The following is a 17761-nucleotide window of genomic DNA, read 5'->3' on the forward strand; positions in this document are numbered from 1 at the left end:
ACACGCATGCAACGGAGTACATGCGTTAGTGGAGGTATTGAGCGGTGAAAATTGACAGAGAACTTTCTGAAACTGAAGCTGTAGCAGACGATAAAGAAGAACTTTTGCCGAAAAAAAGAGCCGTGTCTGTTGTCTGGAGATTTTGGTTTTAAAAGGTCGGATGTGGACCATACAACTATTTATTGCAAATGCTTTGGAGCTAAAGTTGTCATTGGAGGCAGTAACACGAGCAATGTGCTGCACCACCTTAGCCACAAACATACTTTGGAGTACCATGAATGTATGGAACTAAGATTGGCACCCTCCATGTCCTCAGGTAAAACTGAAAAAGCTAGAGGACACTCGAGTCAAACATCACTTTTAGATGCATTTGCTAGAGGACTGCCTACGACAAAAAAAGCAAGCGGTGGATCAAGATAACCAACACCATTACAATCCATGTAGCTAACATGTCAGTGGACAGAGATTGTTAACATTAACAGAAAGTGTAGTTGGTTTACAAAAAATACTTACTATTTATTCCTTTTCTAAGACATGTTCAGTGCAACACAACTTTTGACCAGCACCTCTGGATATTTTACTAAGTCTAAATGCCTCTTTGGATGGTTGAAAATATGTTGTCAAAATTATAATTTAAGTTGTTTACAAAATTTGTTCAATAAAATGGTTCTATATTTTGACTGCAACTGTAATGCAATGTGAATCCTTCTCTTCATTAGTGCCACCCCCCTTGAAAAATATCACTTTATGGGGCCATGCAAACCTGTATTAATACTTGTGTGCATATTAAAATGTTTTTTTGTACAATGTACAATTCTCATGACAGTGGAATAGGTCATTCTTAACCAGTCTACTGCAGTAATTGCAGTGGAAAATGTGGTTAACATCCACTCATGCATGGGGAAAAAAATGCTGTTGAATACTGCGAAACTGGTATAATTTGAAAAATACCGTGATATAGAATTTTGGTCATACCGCCCCTAATTTCTAGTAGTCAGTATTTAACATCCTCACTGTCCTGTTCAGATAAGCCATACAACCACAAGCACCATCTTCTCTTATAATGTTCAGCATCAGACAGTCTGTCATTAAGCTTATTTTCAGTTTGGTCTAACTCGTCACGTTCCATTTGGATGATGTTATTATCGTTCTTTAAACTCTCAATTTTGTGAAATGCAAAATTCCGAAATGTGTTTATTTCCGCAATTTGTAATTTTTTTTAAATCATTTGTTCCAACTCATCAGATCTTTCATCATTTTACAATGTTACGGCACTTATAACATTTGCTTATAACTCACTCAAAGAAGGTGCCCCTTTATTCTTTTTTGATGCTGGGCTCTTTGCTGGAATCTCAGTGCACAAATCTCGCTCAAAGTTAAATGTTGTAGGTAAAAATGTGTTTTGCAGCAAAAAAGCGCAACAATTCCATTAAAAGTTGCTATTTGAAAGGGATTTAAAACCAACGCGTTGGACGATCGTTAGAGAAGGTGTGTATCGTCGCCATGTTGTAAGATGCCCCCTCATCCCATTTCGTTAGCGTTACTATTTAAACTCGGTGAAAAATTATATGAACGAATGAATATAAACAGCAAAAGCTACATACTCTGCCACCTGCGCACTGATATTGCCATGTCTGCAACGATGACCTTTTTCTAACAACGCCTTGGTTGTTAGGCACTGCTTTTTTTAACTTGTATTAAAAGGACACATGCAGACGATCGCAATAGCAGCTTTAATTTTTAGAAATGCCACTGTTCCTGTATTCACAAGCAGCTACTCTCTGGGTGCACCAGATCGGCAAGTCTACTATGAAGGGGTGGAATAAACAAGTGATGGCCCAACGTCGCGAGTGGCACTGCTGTGGAGTGAAGTAATGGATAAAGACGCCTCACGCATGTGCTGCGTGGGATTGTGCAAACCGCTGTACGCTCCACACCAGATCCCGGGGGATTACATTTCATAGGTAAAGCTGAATAATTGTTTTGGTTATATCTGGTCATTAGGAAATCCCGTTTTATAATCTTAATTTTTAGCTACGCCAAGCTAACCTAGCAAAGCTATGCATTTATGTGCTCAAGTGAGCCCCCAAACAACGTTTTAGCTAAACGTATTTAGTCACTAACTATGTAGATTGTTCTTAGTTGTTAACATTTCTCAAGCTTTGAAGGTTTCCCAAAGAAATCCGCCTCAGGAAGCAGTGGGAGGTAGCCCTTAGACAGGATTTTGAGAAAGCTGTCCTGTGATGTGTGCCGTGCTAGTTTGGTAACAGATGCTGTACCGGCATCACATGATCAAAGCTACCACTTGCTCACAATAAAAAACAAAGGAGGTTTGATGATTCCTTCTGAGGGTACAGTCAAGGTGGTCAAAGTAGCTGAGCGTGTTATCCGACAGTCGACATTAGGGCAAGCTGTCAGTGGGCTGAGATTGGTTCAGATGATGTGTTTTTTCTCAAGGAGCTCATTGAGGAAACACAGTTTGAAATGGACAACCATCATTTTATGTTCCTGTCTTTAGTTGTGTCTGTCTTCCACAAACTAAGGCTGCACCATATTGCCTCCCAGACTGAATACTCTCAAATTACAGAGCGGCAACACACGGAAAAAGCTATGTAAGACAGTTCTGTTTCATGGATTTTAGATCCTATCCTGTATATATTTAAGTAACCACATTGTGTGTGCGTGTGTGTATGTGAGAGAGAGAGATCGAGAGAGGAATGAGTGAAATGTTTTCAGACATTATTAAGCCAATTTGTATACAGTAAAGTTGTTTATTTTTGTCATTGAGTGTATCATTTCACTGTTAAAAGAAAGACAAACAAAGATAACTGGCAGTAACAGTGCAAAATTCACAATTGGTATGCCAGTTTGAAAAGATAAGTTTTGACGGCAGTTTTAAAATGTGTTATTGAATCGAGCTGACGTATATGTGAAGGAAGAGAATTCCCGAGTTGAGGAGCACTATGAGAGACGCTCGAGCTCCCAGAGCACAGAGTTTGATGTGCGGTACAGAAAGTAGAGCTGCAGATGAGGATCTGAGTGAGCGAGAGGAGTGTATATGTTCAGTGGATTTAGAACAGCAGGTTATTATCCTGGCAGCAGAATTTTCAAGAAGCTGTAAGCGATGGCAGATAGAATAGCATTACAGTAATCTATACGTGAGGTGACTTGGACATTAACCAATAGGCCTACTTCAGTACTGTGTTGCATAAGAACAGGACAAAGTCAAGAAATGTTTCGGAGATGGAAGAAAGCAGTCCGAGAAATGTTACTAATATGGGAGGAATTATTTAAGAATAATAATTATTATTATTTAATAGTTGCCATTATTAGTGTATAAATGGATGGAAATAATTGCATTTAAACGATTCGCCAAAATCTGTTGTATGTAAACGATACTGTTTTAAACGTTATTGTTTTTTTTTATCAGAAAACCCGCTTTTTCACGTCTACCTGTATTAGTTTAAATGGCACTTTTGCCAATGGCAATATGGCGGACGCGCTGACGTATCGTGTCGACTGGGCAATACTGTGAATGCGGCGTCTATCTGTATATATCAATGGTCGATACTAACGTGTCGAGGTAGGTTTCAGAAAACGCGAGGTAGCAATGGGTTCTTCAGCAGCACGTGATGTCAGCGCTAAGGATGACGGTCGTCTCCCTATCACATGGCCAAGATGGCGACCATGTAGTGTTTTCATTCCAGAAAACGAGTTTTCGCCTCGGATTTTGTTAAATCTGATTAAAATGATTAATATTACAACGAAAAAATTAGGAACGCTTCACAAATTTGCGTATCATCCTTGCCCGCTATCTGAGTCCCAATCTTCGGTTCCGATTTTGTGGCGTTATCTCGGTTGATTGACAAGCAGCCCTGTGCAAGGGATTGGCTCGCCGCGTAAACGTGTGTCTTCTAAATGGTCGAAGCTTTCTTGTGCCGATATATTTGTAAATTTTGATTGGCTGAAACGAAATGCGTTCCGTTTTCTGTTGCGAAAGACCCGCCTCCCCGCCTAAAAGTTTTATCTTAAAGTGGACCCGCTGGTACTACTAATATGGTACTATTGCTGCTAATATTAATACACAAGGATTATAGTGAAATGAAATAAAACACGTAGTTTAATCTAATGAGAATTTATTTGTTTTGTACATATTAATTTTTGTTTCTTTTTAGCAATCAGGTTTCAGTAATATAAATATCTGTAAATAGTCTGGACAGAATTGCATTATAATTATGTTTGTTAATAATAAATAATAATAATGCTAATAATAGCAAATTGCAGTCTAACAGGGTAGTTGTAATATTATTAAAGGCCTTAAAAAAGTCAGTACTAGTATTATTTATTTATTTATTTATGTATTTATTTGTGTATTTATTTAGTGTCTATGTCCCCTTACTCTTTCAGAATTAACTGTTTCTCTTATCACTTACCATGACTGCCACTAGTGTTACTACGTGAGTCCTTGTTTGTAGTAGCAATGCTCCTCTTAAACAAAGGTTTCTTTTTTTAATTGATGCAATGGTTGATTGCTTTGTTTTAATAGACCCATATAAGTATTTATAGATTAAGTAACACAAAGGTTAATTAAAAAAAAAAAAAAACTGGAATATCGGGCTTGGTGCCTATAGAATTTGTTCAAAGGTGGCAGTTTATCATCCTGTTGTTCCCTTTTTTTCTTTTTGCATGCTCAGTTACTCTTGATCTCTGTTGGAGCTCACGTCGCTTGGTGCAGACTATATGGAGGTTGTAACCTATTAGTTGTTCCTTGAAGGCCAATTTGTAATATTCTGAAATTTCTTTTAATTTTAGTTTTTGGTAACCTAAACTTTAAATGTAAATGTCTGCCAGTTTCCTGCAGATCTGTTTCAGGTCGCTCGTTGCATTCCAGCTGGTTAAATTTGAAGAAAAACGGGTGTTGTAAAACTTTGGAATGGAACTGTAACTTTCTCTTGCTTTATCTAATTTATCCACCTTGAACCCTGTGCCACAGTTCCGCCACGAGACCTCCAGCGAACTGACCCTCAAGGCCTCTGCCGAAGCGATCCAGGTCACCAAGGCATACAGCCCGAGTGGCTCTGTGCTGTTCAGGGTAAAGTCGGACGAGATGGTCAGGGAGCAGGCCAGGAAACGTGTGGGGGCAGCAGGTGGTGACCCCGGGGACTCCAAGCTGGTGCACAAGCGAGCTCCTGTTTGGATAGTACCGGGGTCATACTTTTAAATGGTTTCTGACCCATGACCTCGGCTATGCTGTCATGGTGTTGGCAACCCACCAGAGGGAGCGCGAAGATGGGCAGGTGTTGGATAGCCCGCTGGTGAGCAATAAGAACTCCCTGGAGTCCTATGCCTGGCTCTTTCCCGACGTGAAGACGTCCATCCGTCATCGACGGGAGAGAGACGGGTCAGCCAGGACCCTGGACGAGGGCAAGAGGCTCGTCGGCTTCGGCAAACATGCACACCTGACATTTCAGGCCCTTTACGATGCAGAACATCGGGAGGCCAAGAGGTGACATACTTTTGGGTGGGATCTGAGGGGACAGGCACAGCAAGGTACTGGGACCCTGCTTCCATTTGTTCACAAGTTACCGGTTTTGTACCCAACGCAGTTACATCAAATGGCTCCGGCGCCAGACCACCAAAGTCGGGACCAAGATGCATGTGCTCCAGCTGTATGTGCGGTGGAGATATGAGGCGAAGGCAGCAGCAACCTCCTACCTTCCCCAAACCACCACTGTTGCCCCCCCGCCTCTCTCTCTGCAGCAGCCTCCGTCTTCGAGATTCCCGATGACGCTCTACTGTCGGCTAGCATGGAGTTGGAGGCTGGTAACTGACAGCCTCCCATGGAAACTGGTGGTGGCTTCTTCACTTCTTCTGTTTAACCTGTTATTTGTTTGAATTTGTAAACAACCTTCCCCAGCATCTACGTCCCAGTCTGCAACCAGTGGAGGGCCCTTGCTATCCCATCGCTCCCAACCAATGGCTGATCCGGTAAAGCAGACTTTGCAAACGCTGTCTATAGCCACGCAAGAGGTGAGTTAAAAGGATGTGTTTCTTTGAATTGCATTGCAGAGAAAGGAACAGGCCCGGTCTGATTATTTTTGTTTGTTTTTCGCTTGCTCATGGTGTCTCTCTCTCTCCCTCTCTCCCTTGCTCTCTCTCTCTCTCTCTCTCACTCACTCACAGCTACTTTTGCCCGAGGGCTGGAGGACATCGCTACCTAAAGAACAGCATGTGTGGGTAAGCCAGGTCCTTTTCACCAGGGGCAAGGACGGAAAGCCTATGCTGACCTCCAACCTTCGCCTTTGGTGGTTTCCTCCCGGCCCCCCCAACGTGCACCTCCAGCCCCCGACATCGCCCGACACTTTTTTTCAGCGCCCGTTCTTCCTGTGGATGCCCTACCGCATGTGGGGCTACAAGCTCTCGTGCACAGCGTGCAGCCACAGGTTGTCGGGAGCCGGACTCTACAGGACCGTCCGGAGGGTCCTGGACACAGACGGATGGTACTTTATGGCCACAGAGTACCTGGAGTGCCGGCGCTGCAGGAAGAAGGTGGCGGGCTGGTCACAGGATGTCTTGGATCAGCTGCACCCCGTCCACCGGGATGAGTTTCCAGCTATCCTGACTTACAGGTCAGACAAGGAGTCTCCGAATGCTGGGTCAACTCTCCACAGCTAGACAGGCACACACGGTCAGTCCTAACATCTCTGTTCTCTCTAACACAGGTTATCCTGTGACAAAAAGCTCATTGGGCAGATGCGTGACCGCACGCTGGGCAACGGGGCCAACCGGCTACGCAGATATCTACTTGAGGAGCACACCAGGTCCTGGATCTTGCAGTCCAAAAGTTACCTGTTTGCGTTTGCCAAGTTTATCACATCGGGTGCCGAGCCATTTGCAACTCCGCCTCTACCACCACGGATGACCCCTGTGCCCAGTGCAAAGTGGTTGCTGTCCGTCTACGCCAGGGAGGTGGCTTTGAGGCTTGAAGAGACCAAGGCCCGGATCACCTCCATCTTTGGCTCAATCTTAAAAATGGACTCAACCAAGAAGGTTAGCAATATCGCCATCCCCTCCTTCCTTCTTTCCTTCTTTCTTTCCAGCTTACCATCACTCTCCCTTTCATCGTTCAGGTGACCAAGAAACTTGCTGGTGCCGCGGCAGGTACGGCAGCCTGGGTGACTAACGTGGAGAATGAGCACGGCCAGATCTTGATCAGCGTCCTCACTGCAGCCAAGGGCGCTGGCCTGCACCCCATGGCCACCGGGCTGATGCAGCGATACCGTGATGCCAGTGTGTCCCCGCCTCTGGTCCTATATGTGAACCGAGACTGCTGTTCCCACGGGGGACCATCCAAGGTGTCCCCTCTTATTCCACCAGTGGGATCAGCTAGTGGTGCGGCTCGATGTGTGGCACCTGATGCGACGCTTTGCGGCGGGTGTCACCACGGAGAGCCACCCACTATACAGCCTCTTCATGGCACGTCTCTCATTCTGTATTTTTGAGTGGGACCAGGGAGACGTCGCCCAGCTGCGACAGGCCAAGGCTGGTGAGGTGGGGAAGGGTCCCCGAGGCTCCGGCTACGGAAATATCCCGTTAAAGGAGCTGGCCCGCCACTGCCGCCGCCGCACGCGTGGTGCAGAGGAGACCGGTCGGCTCATTGACGAGATGCTGGAGGCCTTTGGGGATGCCACTGACACCATGGGTGTCCCGCTTTTGGACCGCGACAAGATCCAGGACATTTGGAAGACTCGGAGGCGCCACCTCCACTGCATCCAGGACCCACCCGGCGTGCACCTGTACATGCAGACCGGGCGGCTGGTCAAAGGGGGGATCACGCTACCAGTGTTCAGGTGTGCGCGAGGTACAACTTCGTTGGAGTCGTTCCACCTGCATCTGGACCGCTTCATACCTGGTAAGGGTGCCCAGAATCCTGTTCTTTGTGACCTGTGTTGTGCGAGGGAGTGGGTGACATTGTATATTTCTCTCTGTCTCCTCACCTTGTCTTTCAGGCACTTCAGCCAGTGCGGCCCACTTTCAGGCCTATCTCCTGGAAGGTCTGGCGCGGTGGAACGAGGACCGTGCGGCACAAGCAGTGGGGGCAGCAGACCGTGATGTTGTCTGCTACAATGGCCAACTCCAGCACTCCGTCAATGAGCTGAGTGAATTTCTGTATCACATAAAGCTGGTTGAGGATTACACCCGGCCTGCGAAGTACACTGGTGAGGCAGGAGTCCAGCCCTTGTCTTGTCTTGTCTGTCTGTCTGTCTGTCTCTCTCTCTCTCTCCCTTCCTCCCACCTTTTCATTTTAAACCAGTTCCCTCTTTTTTACAGGTGAGCTCATTGGCATCCAGTACCTGTTTTCACAGACCGGTCGAGTGCTGGAGGAAGTGATGGGCAGGGATCCCAACACTCCGGATGGGACCAATACAGACGACAACAACAATGACAGTGTCAACGAGGGCTTCCAAGAGGATGAGGGGTCGGTAGAGAAACATCTGGACAACACCCTCTTTGGCCTAGAGGAGGACTTTGCCCCGCAAACTTCTGAATTGTTTTCGTCTGTCATGTCCCAGTCGCGCCCTGCCATCTGCACCTCACAGTCTGGGCCAGCCGACCAGGAGACCTCCCTTGGAGATAATGCCATTCAAAGGGTGTCCCACAAGCCGGTAAGTCTCTCCCTATGAGTCATGATATACCTATGGAATATCTGATGAGTACTCCCCTTTCTCACTTTCGCTCTCTTCCTCCAACAGAATATCTTTGGACCTGACACTGGCCCATGTTATGAGCACGTGGTCAACCTGGCCTTCAGTCTCTTGCAGCTACGTCACCATGCCTACGTGACGCAGCAGCAAGTGGCGGAGATCGTCGCCCTCTGGGAACGATTGCCGGAGGGTGACAAGGCCCCAGTTCGCTTCCCGCTTCTCCACCAGGAAAGACTGGTGAAGGGGAGGTTTCGACTCAAGCACTCGCAGACCAGTGTCACACCGGGAGTGAAGAGCTTGCAACGGTAGGTGCTCAACCTCTTTGGCGTGGCCTCTTTCCATTTGAACAGATATCGATGGCAGGACTCTCTCTTTTTCTCTCTCTCTCTTTCCTCCCTCTCTCCCAAACCCACCCCCCAAATTTTGTAGGTGCATGGTTGGCCAAGGCGGCCAAGCCGCACAGATGCCAAACATCAGCCGCCTTGTGGAGGCCGTGTGTATAGAGCTGTCCAGGATTCACCCCGAAGGAACCACCATCTGTGGCGTGAGGGTGAACCGCTGGGCAGAAGTAATGCGCGATTACATCTGCATTCAGGAGAATGTCCTTACAAACCCGGTACTCGTGGCCCAGACACGCATCCAGTTATTCCCCCTCAGTCAGCGCACCCTGGCACAATGGTAAGTATACACTGGACAAGTGGGATCCACCATGCCCCTCTCCTCTCTTACACCCTGATTTCCTTTGCTTTGTGTCCCTGTAGGCACTATGCTCGCACCAGGGAGCTGACACGGCGGGCTCTGGATATGACTGTGCCATTGCCAAGCAGCTCGGCCCTTGCTTCAGAGTCCACCCCTGCCGTACACCCACGGCCCACGGGCCCTGAGCAGTCCGCTGCGCAACAGTTGGAGTTTCGTGACCCAACTGACCTGTCCGGTCAGGCGACACAGCGACCTCGGGGCCCCGTGGATGTGGCACCACCCATCGTCGGGAACCCCCCCGTGCCACATGAAGCACCCGCCACCCAGCCACTCTTCCCGCCGGCTGACACTGCTGTTCCTCAGCTTCCACCGCCACCGGCAGGACCTTCAGTACCCTGCACCACTGCCTGGCGGCGCAAGAAAAAGCAGGACGCGGACAAACTGGCACAACAACAAGGTATCCCCCCCAAACAAAGGAAGAAGGTGGAGGCCTATGTTTGCCAGCACTGTGGCAAAATGAAGGAGTTCGGCCACAGCTGCTTTGGGGGGGAATCCTTTTGCTCCACCTCAGCCGGCAAAACTGTGCAGGAGTGGCTGGAGGAAAAGAAGAGGGAAAAACAAAATTGTGCCGGCGGGGATGGCCATTAAAGGATTTTTATTTTTATTTATTTATTTCTGTAGATGGGCCCATACATTGGTTTTTTTTTTCTTTTTTTTTTTTTTTTGTTCACGAGCAGGCCTGCTTAAGATTTTGTTAATCTGTATAACTGCCTGGCACTTTGTGTGTTGGCAGAAAGGGAAGCCTTCTTCCTTTTTCAAGCTGTTTTTACTTTTTTTTTTTTTTGCAATCTTTGCAAATGACTGGCACTTTGTATGTTGGCAGGCCTCCTCCGCTCAATTTTCATTTTTAATTTTGGGCTTCAAATGCAGGTTATGATGGCACTGACAGTTATTTTTTAATTGCAACAATTGTTTTGATTTTTATTTATTGTTATGTATGTATGTATGTATGTATATAATTATTTCATGTTATTTTTTCATAAACCTTGTTGATTGAATCGTTATGTGTGTCTGCCTGCCTGCCTGCCTGCTTCTGTCCCGCCGCCACTTTAAGGGCTCTCTGTTTACCTTCCCACGACCACATGGCTAATCGGCTATGCGTCCACCCATTTCACCTTTTACGGACCCAGCTCTGCCCCGTGGGCGGCCTTCTTCCACCACGAAGATCGGCTGACTTTGCGAGAAAAGTTTGCATGTTCTCCCTTTGTCTGTGTGGGTTTCCTCCGGGTGCTCCGGTTTCCTCCCACAGTCCAAAGACATGCAGGTTAGGTGCATTGGCGATCCTAAATTGTCCCTAGTGTGTGCTTGGTGTATGTACCCTGCGGTGGGCTGGCACCCTGCCCGGGGATTTGTTCCTGCCTTGCACCCTTTGTTGGCTGGGATTGGCTCCAGCAGACCACTGTGACCCTGTGTTAGGATATAGCGAGTTGGATAATGGATGGATGGAAGATTCTGCACTTTTGCGGTGTATTGACAGCGTATTGGAGTCAGGTTGAGAAATTTGGTTCTTGGTGCAAAGCAAATTGCGCCTTAACATCAGCAAAAAACAAGGAACTGGTTATTGACTTTCGCTGCACCAAGGAGCCTCTATGTCTGGTCAGTATTCAAGGAGTGGATGTAGAGATGGTCCTCTCCTACAAGTACTTTTTTTTTTTTTTGTTCTTTGTTTCACCTTATACAATTTCTTGTATTAGGAATTTGTTAGCTTTCGTATACCCCTTGGGGTCAGAGCGTAGGGTCAGCCATTTTACAGCACCCCTGGAGCAATTACAGGTTAAGGATCTTGCTCAAGGGCCCAGCAGAGTAGGATCTCTCTTGGCAGTGACAGGGATTCGAACCGGCAACCTTCTGGATACCAGCACAGATCCTTAGCCTCAGAGCTACCACTTAGTGTCCGCATCAAATACAGGTTGGACTGGTTTTGGAATACAGAACAAATACGTAAGAAAGGGCAGAGCAGGACATTTTTTTATAGGAGACTGTGTTCTTTTAATGTGGGAAGTTACATTCTTCACATCTTCTATGACTTTGTGATGGCCAGTGCGATTTTCTACACTGGTGTGTTGGGCTGGTAATGTCATTTCAAGGGAGGCCCACTAAATTGACCAGCTAATGTCGTGGCAAAAGTTGCGGAGGCTTTTACCTGAAATGAAGGCTATCAGGAGATATAGGATAGGCAAACAGAGTATATGGTTTTATTGCAATAAAACAACAACACGGACTCAACCCAATTTGGCCAAATCGGACTGAGCCCCGAACAGTTAAGGAATCCAGACTTATATAATAATTTCTTATCACTCCGACCTTGCTCAAATTAGCTCATTTGCTGTTTTCTCTGACTCCCCTCTGCCCCTGTCCAGCCGGTACCTCTAGTTCTCTTGGAAACCATTATTATCTCCTGACTTCCCCCTGCAGCTGGCCTCCGGTATTTTTACTGTCCTATTGTTCATCTTTATTTTCTGTTTTGCTTATTTTTATTGGCCTCGGCCGGGCAGATGTTCCTTCTTCCATTTTTGGGCTTTCTCTTATCATTTCCTTTCCTAGGCCATACATCCATCCATCCTCTTCCACTTATCCAAGGTCGGGTCGCGGGGGCAGCAGCTTGAGCAGAGATGCCCAGACTTCCCTCTCCCCGGCCACTTCTTCTAGCTTTTCCGGGAGAATCCCGAGGCATTCCCAGGCCAGCCGGGAAACATAGTCCCTCCAGCATGTCCTGGGTCTTCCCCAGGGCCTCCTCCTGGTTGGACGTGCCTGGAACACCTCACCAGGGAGGCGTCCAGGAGGCATCCTGATCAGATGCCCGAGCCACCTCATCTGACTCCTCTCAATGCGGGGGAGCAGCGGCTCTACTCTGAGCCCCTCCCGGATGACTGAGCTTCTCACCCTATCTTTAAGGGAGAGCCCAGACACCCTGCGGAGGAAACTCATTTCAGCCGCTTGTATTCGCGATCTTGTTCTTTCAGTCACTACCCACAGCTCATGACCATAGGTGAGGATAGGAACATAGATCGACTGGTAAATTGAGAGCTTGCCTTGCAGTTCAGCTCCTTTTTCACCAGGACAGACTGATGCAGAGCCTGCATTACTGCGGATGCCGCACCGATCCGCCTGTCGATCTCACTCTCCATTCTTCCCTCACTCGTGAACAAGACCCCAAGATACTTGAACTCCTCAAGGTATTGAACTCCTCCATTTGGGGCAGGATCTCACCTCCCACCTTGAGAGGGCACTCCACCCTTTTCCGGCTGAGAACCATGGTCTCGGATTTGGAGGTGCTGATTCCCATCCCAGCCGCTTCACACTCAGCTGCGAACCAATCCAGAGAGAGCTGAAGATCATAGCCTGATGAAGCAAATGGGACAACATCATCTGCAGAAAGCAGTGACCCAATCCTGAGTCCACCAAACCGGACCCCCTCAACACCCTGGCTGCGCCTAGAAATTCTGTCCATAAAAGAACAGAATCAGTGACAAAGTGCAGCCCTGGCTAAGTCCAACTCTCACTGGAAACGGGTTCGACTTACTGCCGACAATGCGGACGAAGCTCTGACACCGGTTGTACAGGGACCAAACAGCCCTTATCAGGGGGTCCGGTACCCCATACTCCCGGAGCACCCCCCACAGGATTCCCTGAGGGACACGGTCGAACGCCCTTTCCAAGTCCACAAAACACATGTAGACTGGTTGGGCAAAGTCCCATGCACCCTCCAGGACTCTGCTAAGGGTGTAGAGCTGGTCCACTGTTCCGCGACCAGGACAAAAACCACACTGTTCCTCCTGAATCCGAGGTTCAACTATCCAATGGCCCCTCCTCTCCAGAACCCCCGAATAGACTTTTCCAGGGAGGCTGAGGAGTGTGATCCCTCTGTAGTTGGAACACACCCTCCAGTCCCCCTTTTAGTTGGAACACACCCTCCGGTCCCCCTTCTTAAAGAGGGGGACCACCATCCCGGTCTGCCAATTCAGAGGCACTGTCCCCGATGTCCATGCGAATTTGCAGTGACGTTTTAACCAAGACAGTCCTACAACAGCCAGAGCCTTGAGGAACTCCGGGCGTATCTCATCCACCCCCAGGGCCCTGCCACAAAGGAGTTTTTTGACCACCTCAGTGACCTCAGTCCCAGAGATGCTGCTCTGCTTCCTCATTGGAAGGCATGTTAGTGGGATTGAGGAGGTCTTCGAAGTACTCCCCCCACCGACCCAGAACATCCCGAGTCGAGGTCAGCAGCGCACCATCCCCACCATATACAGTGTTGACACTGCACTGCTTCCCCCTCCTGAGATGCCAGACCAGAATCTCCTCGAAGCCGTCCGAAAGTCATTCTCCGTGGCCTCCCCAAACTCCTCCCATGCCCGAGTTTTTGCCTCCGCAACCACCGAAGCTGCATTCCGCTTGGCCTGCCGGTACCTATCACCTGCCTCCAGAGTCCCACAGGACAAAAGGGTCCGGTAGAGGCCGACAAAGTGAGCCGATCTTCGTGGCGGAAGAAGGCTGCCTGCTCTGCAGAGCCAGGTCCGTAAAAGGTGAAAGGGGCGGGCGCAGAGCCGATTAGCCACGTGGTCGCGGAAAGGTAAACAGAGAGCCCTTAAAGCAGTGGCGGGACAGAATCAAGGCAGACACAACGATCCAATCAACAAGGTTTATAAAATGAAATATATCCATATAATAAATAGAAATCAACAATCCAAGAAAAAAATAACATGAAATAACTATATACAATAAATATAACACGAAATAAGTATACATACAATAAATAAAAATCAAACAACAATCCATGGGACTATATACATACATACATACAAACAATAAATAAATACATATCAAACAATAATTTTTGCAATAAAAAAAATAACTGCCATAACCTGCAGATGAAGCCCAAAATTAAAAAAGAAAATTGAGAGGAGGAGGCCTTCCAACATACAAACTGCCAGTCATTTGCAAAGATTGCGCAAAAAAAAAAAGTAAAAACAGCTTGAAAAAAGAAGGAGGCCTCCTTGACAACATATAAAGTGCCAGGCAGTTACACAGATTAACAAAATCTTAAGCAGGCCTCCTCGTGAACACACAAAAAAAGCGCAGGCAAACAAAGGCCTCCACTTTCAAGGGATACCTTGCTGTTGCGCCAGCTCCTCCGCCTCCTGCTTTTCCTTGCGCCGCTAGGCAGTGGTGCGGGGCACTGAAGGTCCCGCCTGTGGCGGTGGAAGCGGAGGAGCGGCAGTGTCAGCCGGCGGGGGGAGTGGCTGGGTGGCAGGTGCTTCATGTGGCACGGGGGCATGCTTAAGGATCAGTGGTGTCACTTCCACGGGGCCCCGAGGTCACCGTGTCGCCTGACTAGACAGGTCAGGTGGGTCACCGTATTGAAAATCTTGTGCAGTGGTCTGCTCGGGGCCCGTGGGTCGTAGGCGTACGGCAGGGATGGGCTCTGAAGCAAGGGACGAGCTGCTTGGCAATGGCACGGCCATCTCCAGAGCTCGCCGTACCAGCTCCCTGGTGCGAGCGTAGTGCCTACAGGGGCAGAAAGCAAAGTAAGTCAGGGTGGGGGGGAGCAGAGGGGCATGGTGGATCCCACTTGTCCAGTGTGTACTTACCATTGTGCCAGGGTGCGCTGATTGAGGGGGAATAGCTGGAGTACCGGGTTTGTAAGGACATTCTCCTGAATGCAGATGTAATCCAGCATTACTGCTGCCCAGCGGTTCACCCTTACGCCACAGATGGTGGTTCATGTGGGTGGTGCCACATGAAGCACCCACCACCCAGCCACTCCCCCCGCCGGCTGACACTGCCGTTCCTCCGCTTCCACCGCCACCGACAGGACCTTCACAGTACCGACACAGACTCCGACAGTACCCCGCACCACTGCCTGGCGGCGCAAGACAAAGCAGGAGGCGGACGAGCTGGCGCGACAACGAGGTATCCCCCCCCCCCCCCCCCCCCCCCCAAACAAAGGAAGAAGGTGGAGGCCTATGTTTGCCAGCGCTCTGGCCGTCCTAAAATGAAGGAGTTCTGCCACAGCTGCTTTGGGGGGGAATCCTTTTGCTCCACCTCAGCCGGCAAAACTGTCCAGGAGTGGCTGGAGGATAAGAGGGAGAAAAAAAAATCGTGCCGCTCTTTGGCCATTAAAGGAATTTTATTTATTTAATCTGTAGATTGGCCCATTTATCCATCCATCCAGCTGAATCCAAACACAGTGTCACGGGGGTCTGCTGGAGCCAATCCCAGCCAACACAGGGCACAAGGCAGGAACCCATCCTGGGCAGGGTGCCAACCCACCGCATGACACACACAACCACACCCACACACCAAGCACACACTAGGGCCAATTTAGAATCGCCAATCCACCTAACTTGAATGTCTTTGGAATGTGGGAAGAAACCTACGCAGACACGGGGAGAACATGCAAACTCAACGCAGAGAGGACCCGGGAAGCGAACCCAGGTGTCCTAACTCCGAGGCAGCAGCGCTACCCACTGTGCCACCATGGCCCATTTATTGTTTTTTTTTTTCTTCACGAGCAGGCCTGCTTAAGATTTTGTTAATCTGTGTAACTGCCTGGCACTGTGTGTTGGCAGAAAGGGAGGCCTCCTTCCCTTTTCAAGCTGTTTTTACTTTTTTTTTTTTGTAATCTTTGCAAATGACTGGCACTTTATATGTTGGCAGGCCTCCTCCGCACAATTTTCTTTTTAAATTTTGGGCATCAAATGTAGGTTATGGCACTGACAGTTATTTTTTTATTGCAAAAATTATTGTTTAATTTTTATGTATAGTTATTTCATAGTTTCACGAGGGGTCATACTAATCTTCTCGTTGTCATTCCAATTTTAGTATATGTGCAGCAGAAACTAGAACGTTTATAATGTTAGAATAGGACAGTATTTAACCCCAAACATTGAGTACATTTCACGCTTTCGGGTAGAATAAAAAAAATACAACACAGTCTATTAGTGTTTTCTTCATGTTTTGTCCTGTTCAATACAAAACACATAAATGTTGTCGTCCGCAGTATAATATGATATCGATATTTACCAGCTTTGCTAAAGGGTATCGTTTGATAACTGATAAAATATTCCCGTTTTCATAATCCTTTTAGGGAGGATATAAAAATTATGCGACTTTCAGTTTAGGCAACCAGTAGGCGCTCGCATTCCGAAGACGACAAACTCGTCATCGCGGGCGGCCTCATTAGGGAGCTGGTGGAGGGTTGGGTAGTGAGGCGGAGCCTGATTTTAAACCGGAAATGGAGATTGGCTGAGAAACTAGCGTGATGCGAAAAGATAGAAGAGCGGTTAAAACTAGGAAAAGAAAAATAATGCAGGTGTACTTTTGAGCGATGGTGAAAAAGGGCAAGTTTCACTTAAAAAGAAAGGAAGAGATTAAGGTATTAGTTACACTTGAGTCTTCCAATCTTCCATCAATCCAGTTAAACTATAGAAAAAGGTGAAATCTGCATTTGGTGATATAGATAGTGCTCGGACAGCCACAGGTGAAATGTTGGTATTCAGTAAAAGTAGTAAACAATGTGAGAGAGCTTTAGTTGGTTAAAGAATTGAAGCGCTTTTTTGTGATATTGTAACGGCCGACCCCTTTTACCCAGCCGGCAGCTACACTCCCAAGACCTGTGGCTTGGATGATTTACTGAGAAATAATCTAATTATCAAGCCGTACTTCTAACCAATTAAACTTTTCCCCCACAATCGACGGTGAAAAGATAAGTACACAAAACAGGATGTAAAATTTAAACGGATTAAATGTATTAAGTAAAATAAGACATGAAAAAAATAGAAACAAATATAAATATCCCTCCACCCCAGCAATAACAAGACACCACCAAATATCTATCTATCTATCTATCTATCTATCTATCTATCTATCTATCTATCTATCTATCTATCTATCTATCTATCTATCTATCTATCTTGGGGGTCGGTGGGAATCTCCTCCTCTCCTCTTCCTTCTCCTCCTGCTGGCCTAAATAATCCTGTGACGGCTGTGATTGATTAATTGTAAACAGGTGTTTTCCAGGTTTGTGGCTGTGGTCTCCTTCCATCAGGGGGACGGCATTAACTGATACACAAACAGTAAACGGGACAATGAAACGAGACGCACTCAGAACTGACATTTAACACTAACTATGTGGCCCCGCTACATATGATGATAAAAGTGGTAAGGGAGTAATAACGAGTTCCCCAAAAGTTAATTAATGAACAAATGAAAATCCATTTATCGGGACATAAAGAAGTATTGATAGACTATCCGTTTTCCCCCCTTTTCTTAAAATTGGTAGCCCTTTTACTTTTTTG

General features: G+C 47.4%; 2 protein-coding genes, 1 long non-coding RNA gene and 1 other non-coding gene across 5 annotated transcripts in view; 2 read left to right on the plus strand and 2 right to left on the minus strand.

The window, feature by feature from the left end:
- LOC127526839 (uncharacterized) overlaps positions 1–7986 on the plus strand; it is an 81855-nt gene extending 73869 nt beyond the window's left edge. Inside the window, exons 2-3 of the mRNA XM_051923811.1 lie at positions 6444–7050; positions 7131–7986. Of these exons, the coding sequence (XP_051779771.1) occupies positions 6754–7050; positions 7131–7502 (669 nt within the window). The 5' untranslated portion in view covers positions 6444–6753 and the 3' untranslated portion in view covers positions 7503–7986. The remainder of the gene's footprint in view (positions 1–6443; positions 7051–7130) is intronic.
- The window catches only part of LOC127526605 (uncharacterized), a 120001-nt gene that overhangs the window by 75331 nt on the left and 26909 nt on the right, over positions 1–17761 (plus strand). The window lies entirely within an intron of this gene.
- The window catches only part of LOC127526840 (uncharacterized), a 36902-nt gene continuing 25279 nt past the window's right edge, over positions 6139–17761 (minus strand). The window contains exon 2 of one of the 2 annotated variants that reach the window (XR_007934280.1): positions 6139–6503. This is a non-coding gene — a long non-coding RNA (uncharacterized LOC127526840). Of the gene's footprint in view, positions 6523–17761 lie in introns of both variants that reach the window. The other variant, XR_007934279.1, reaches the window with a different exon arrangement.
- LOC114647462 (U6 spliceosomal RNA) lies at positions 16202–16310 on the minus strand. The gene has a single exon (XR_003715524.1). It is a non-coding gene; the product is annotated as a U6 spliceosomal RNA (small nuclear RNA).

The sequence above is a fragment of the Erpetoichthys calabaricus genome, chromosome 2 (assembly GCF_900747795.2).
Source record: "Erpetoichthys calabaricus chromosome 2, fErpCal1.3, whole genome shotgun sequence".
Taxonomy (NCBI): Eukaryota; Metazoa; Chordata; class Cladistia; order Polypteriformes; family Polypteridae; genus Erpetoichthys; species Erpetoichthys calabaricus.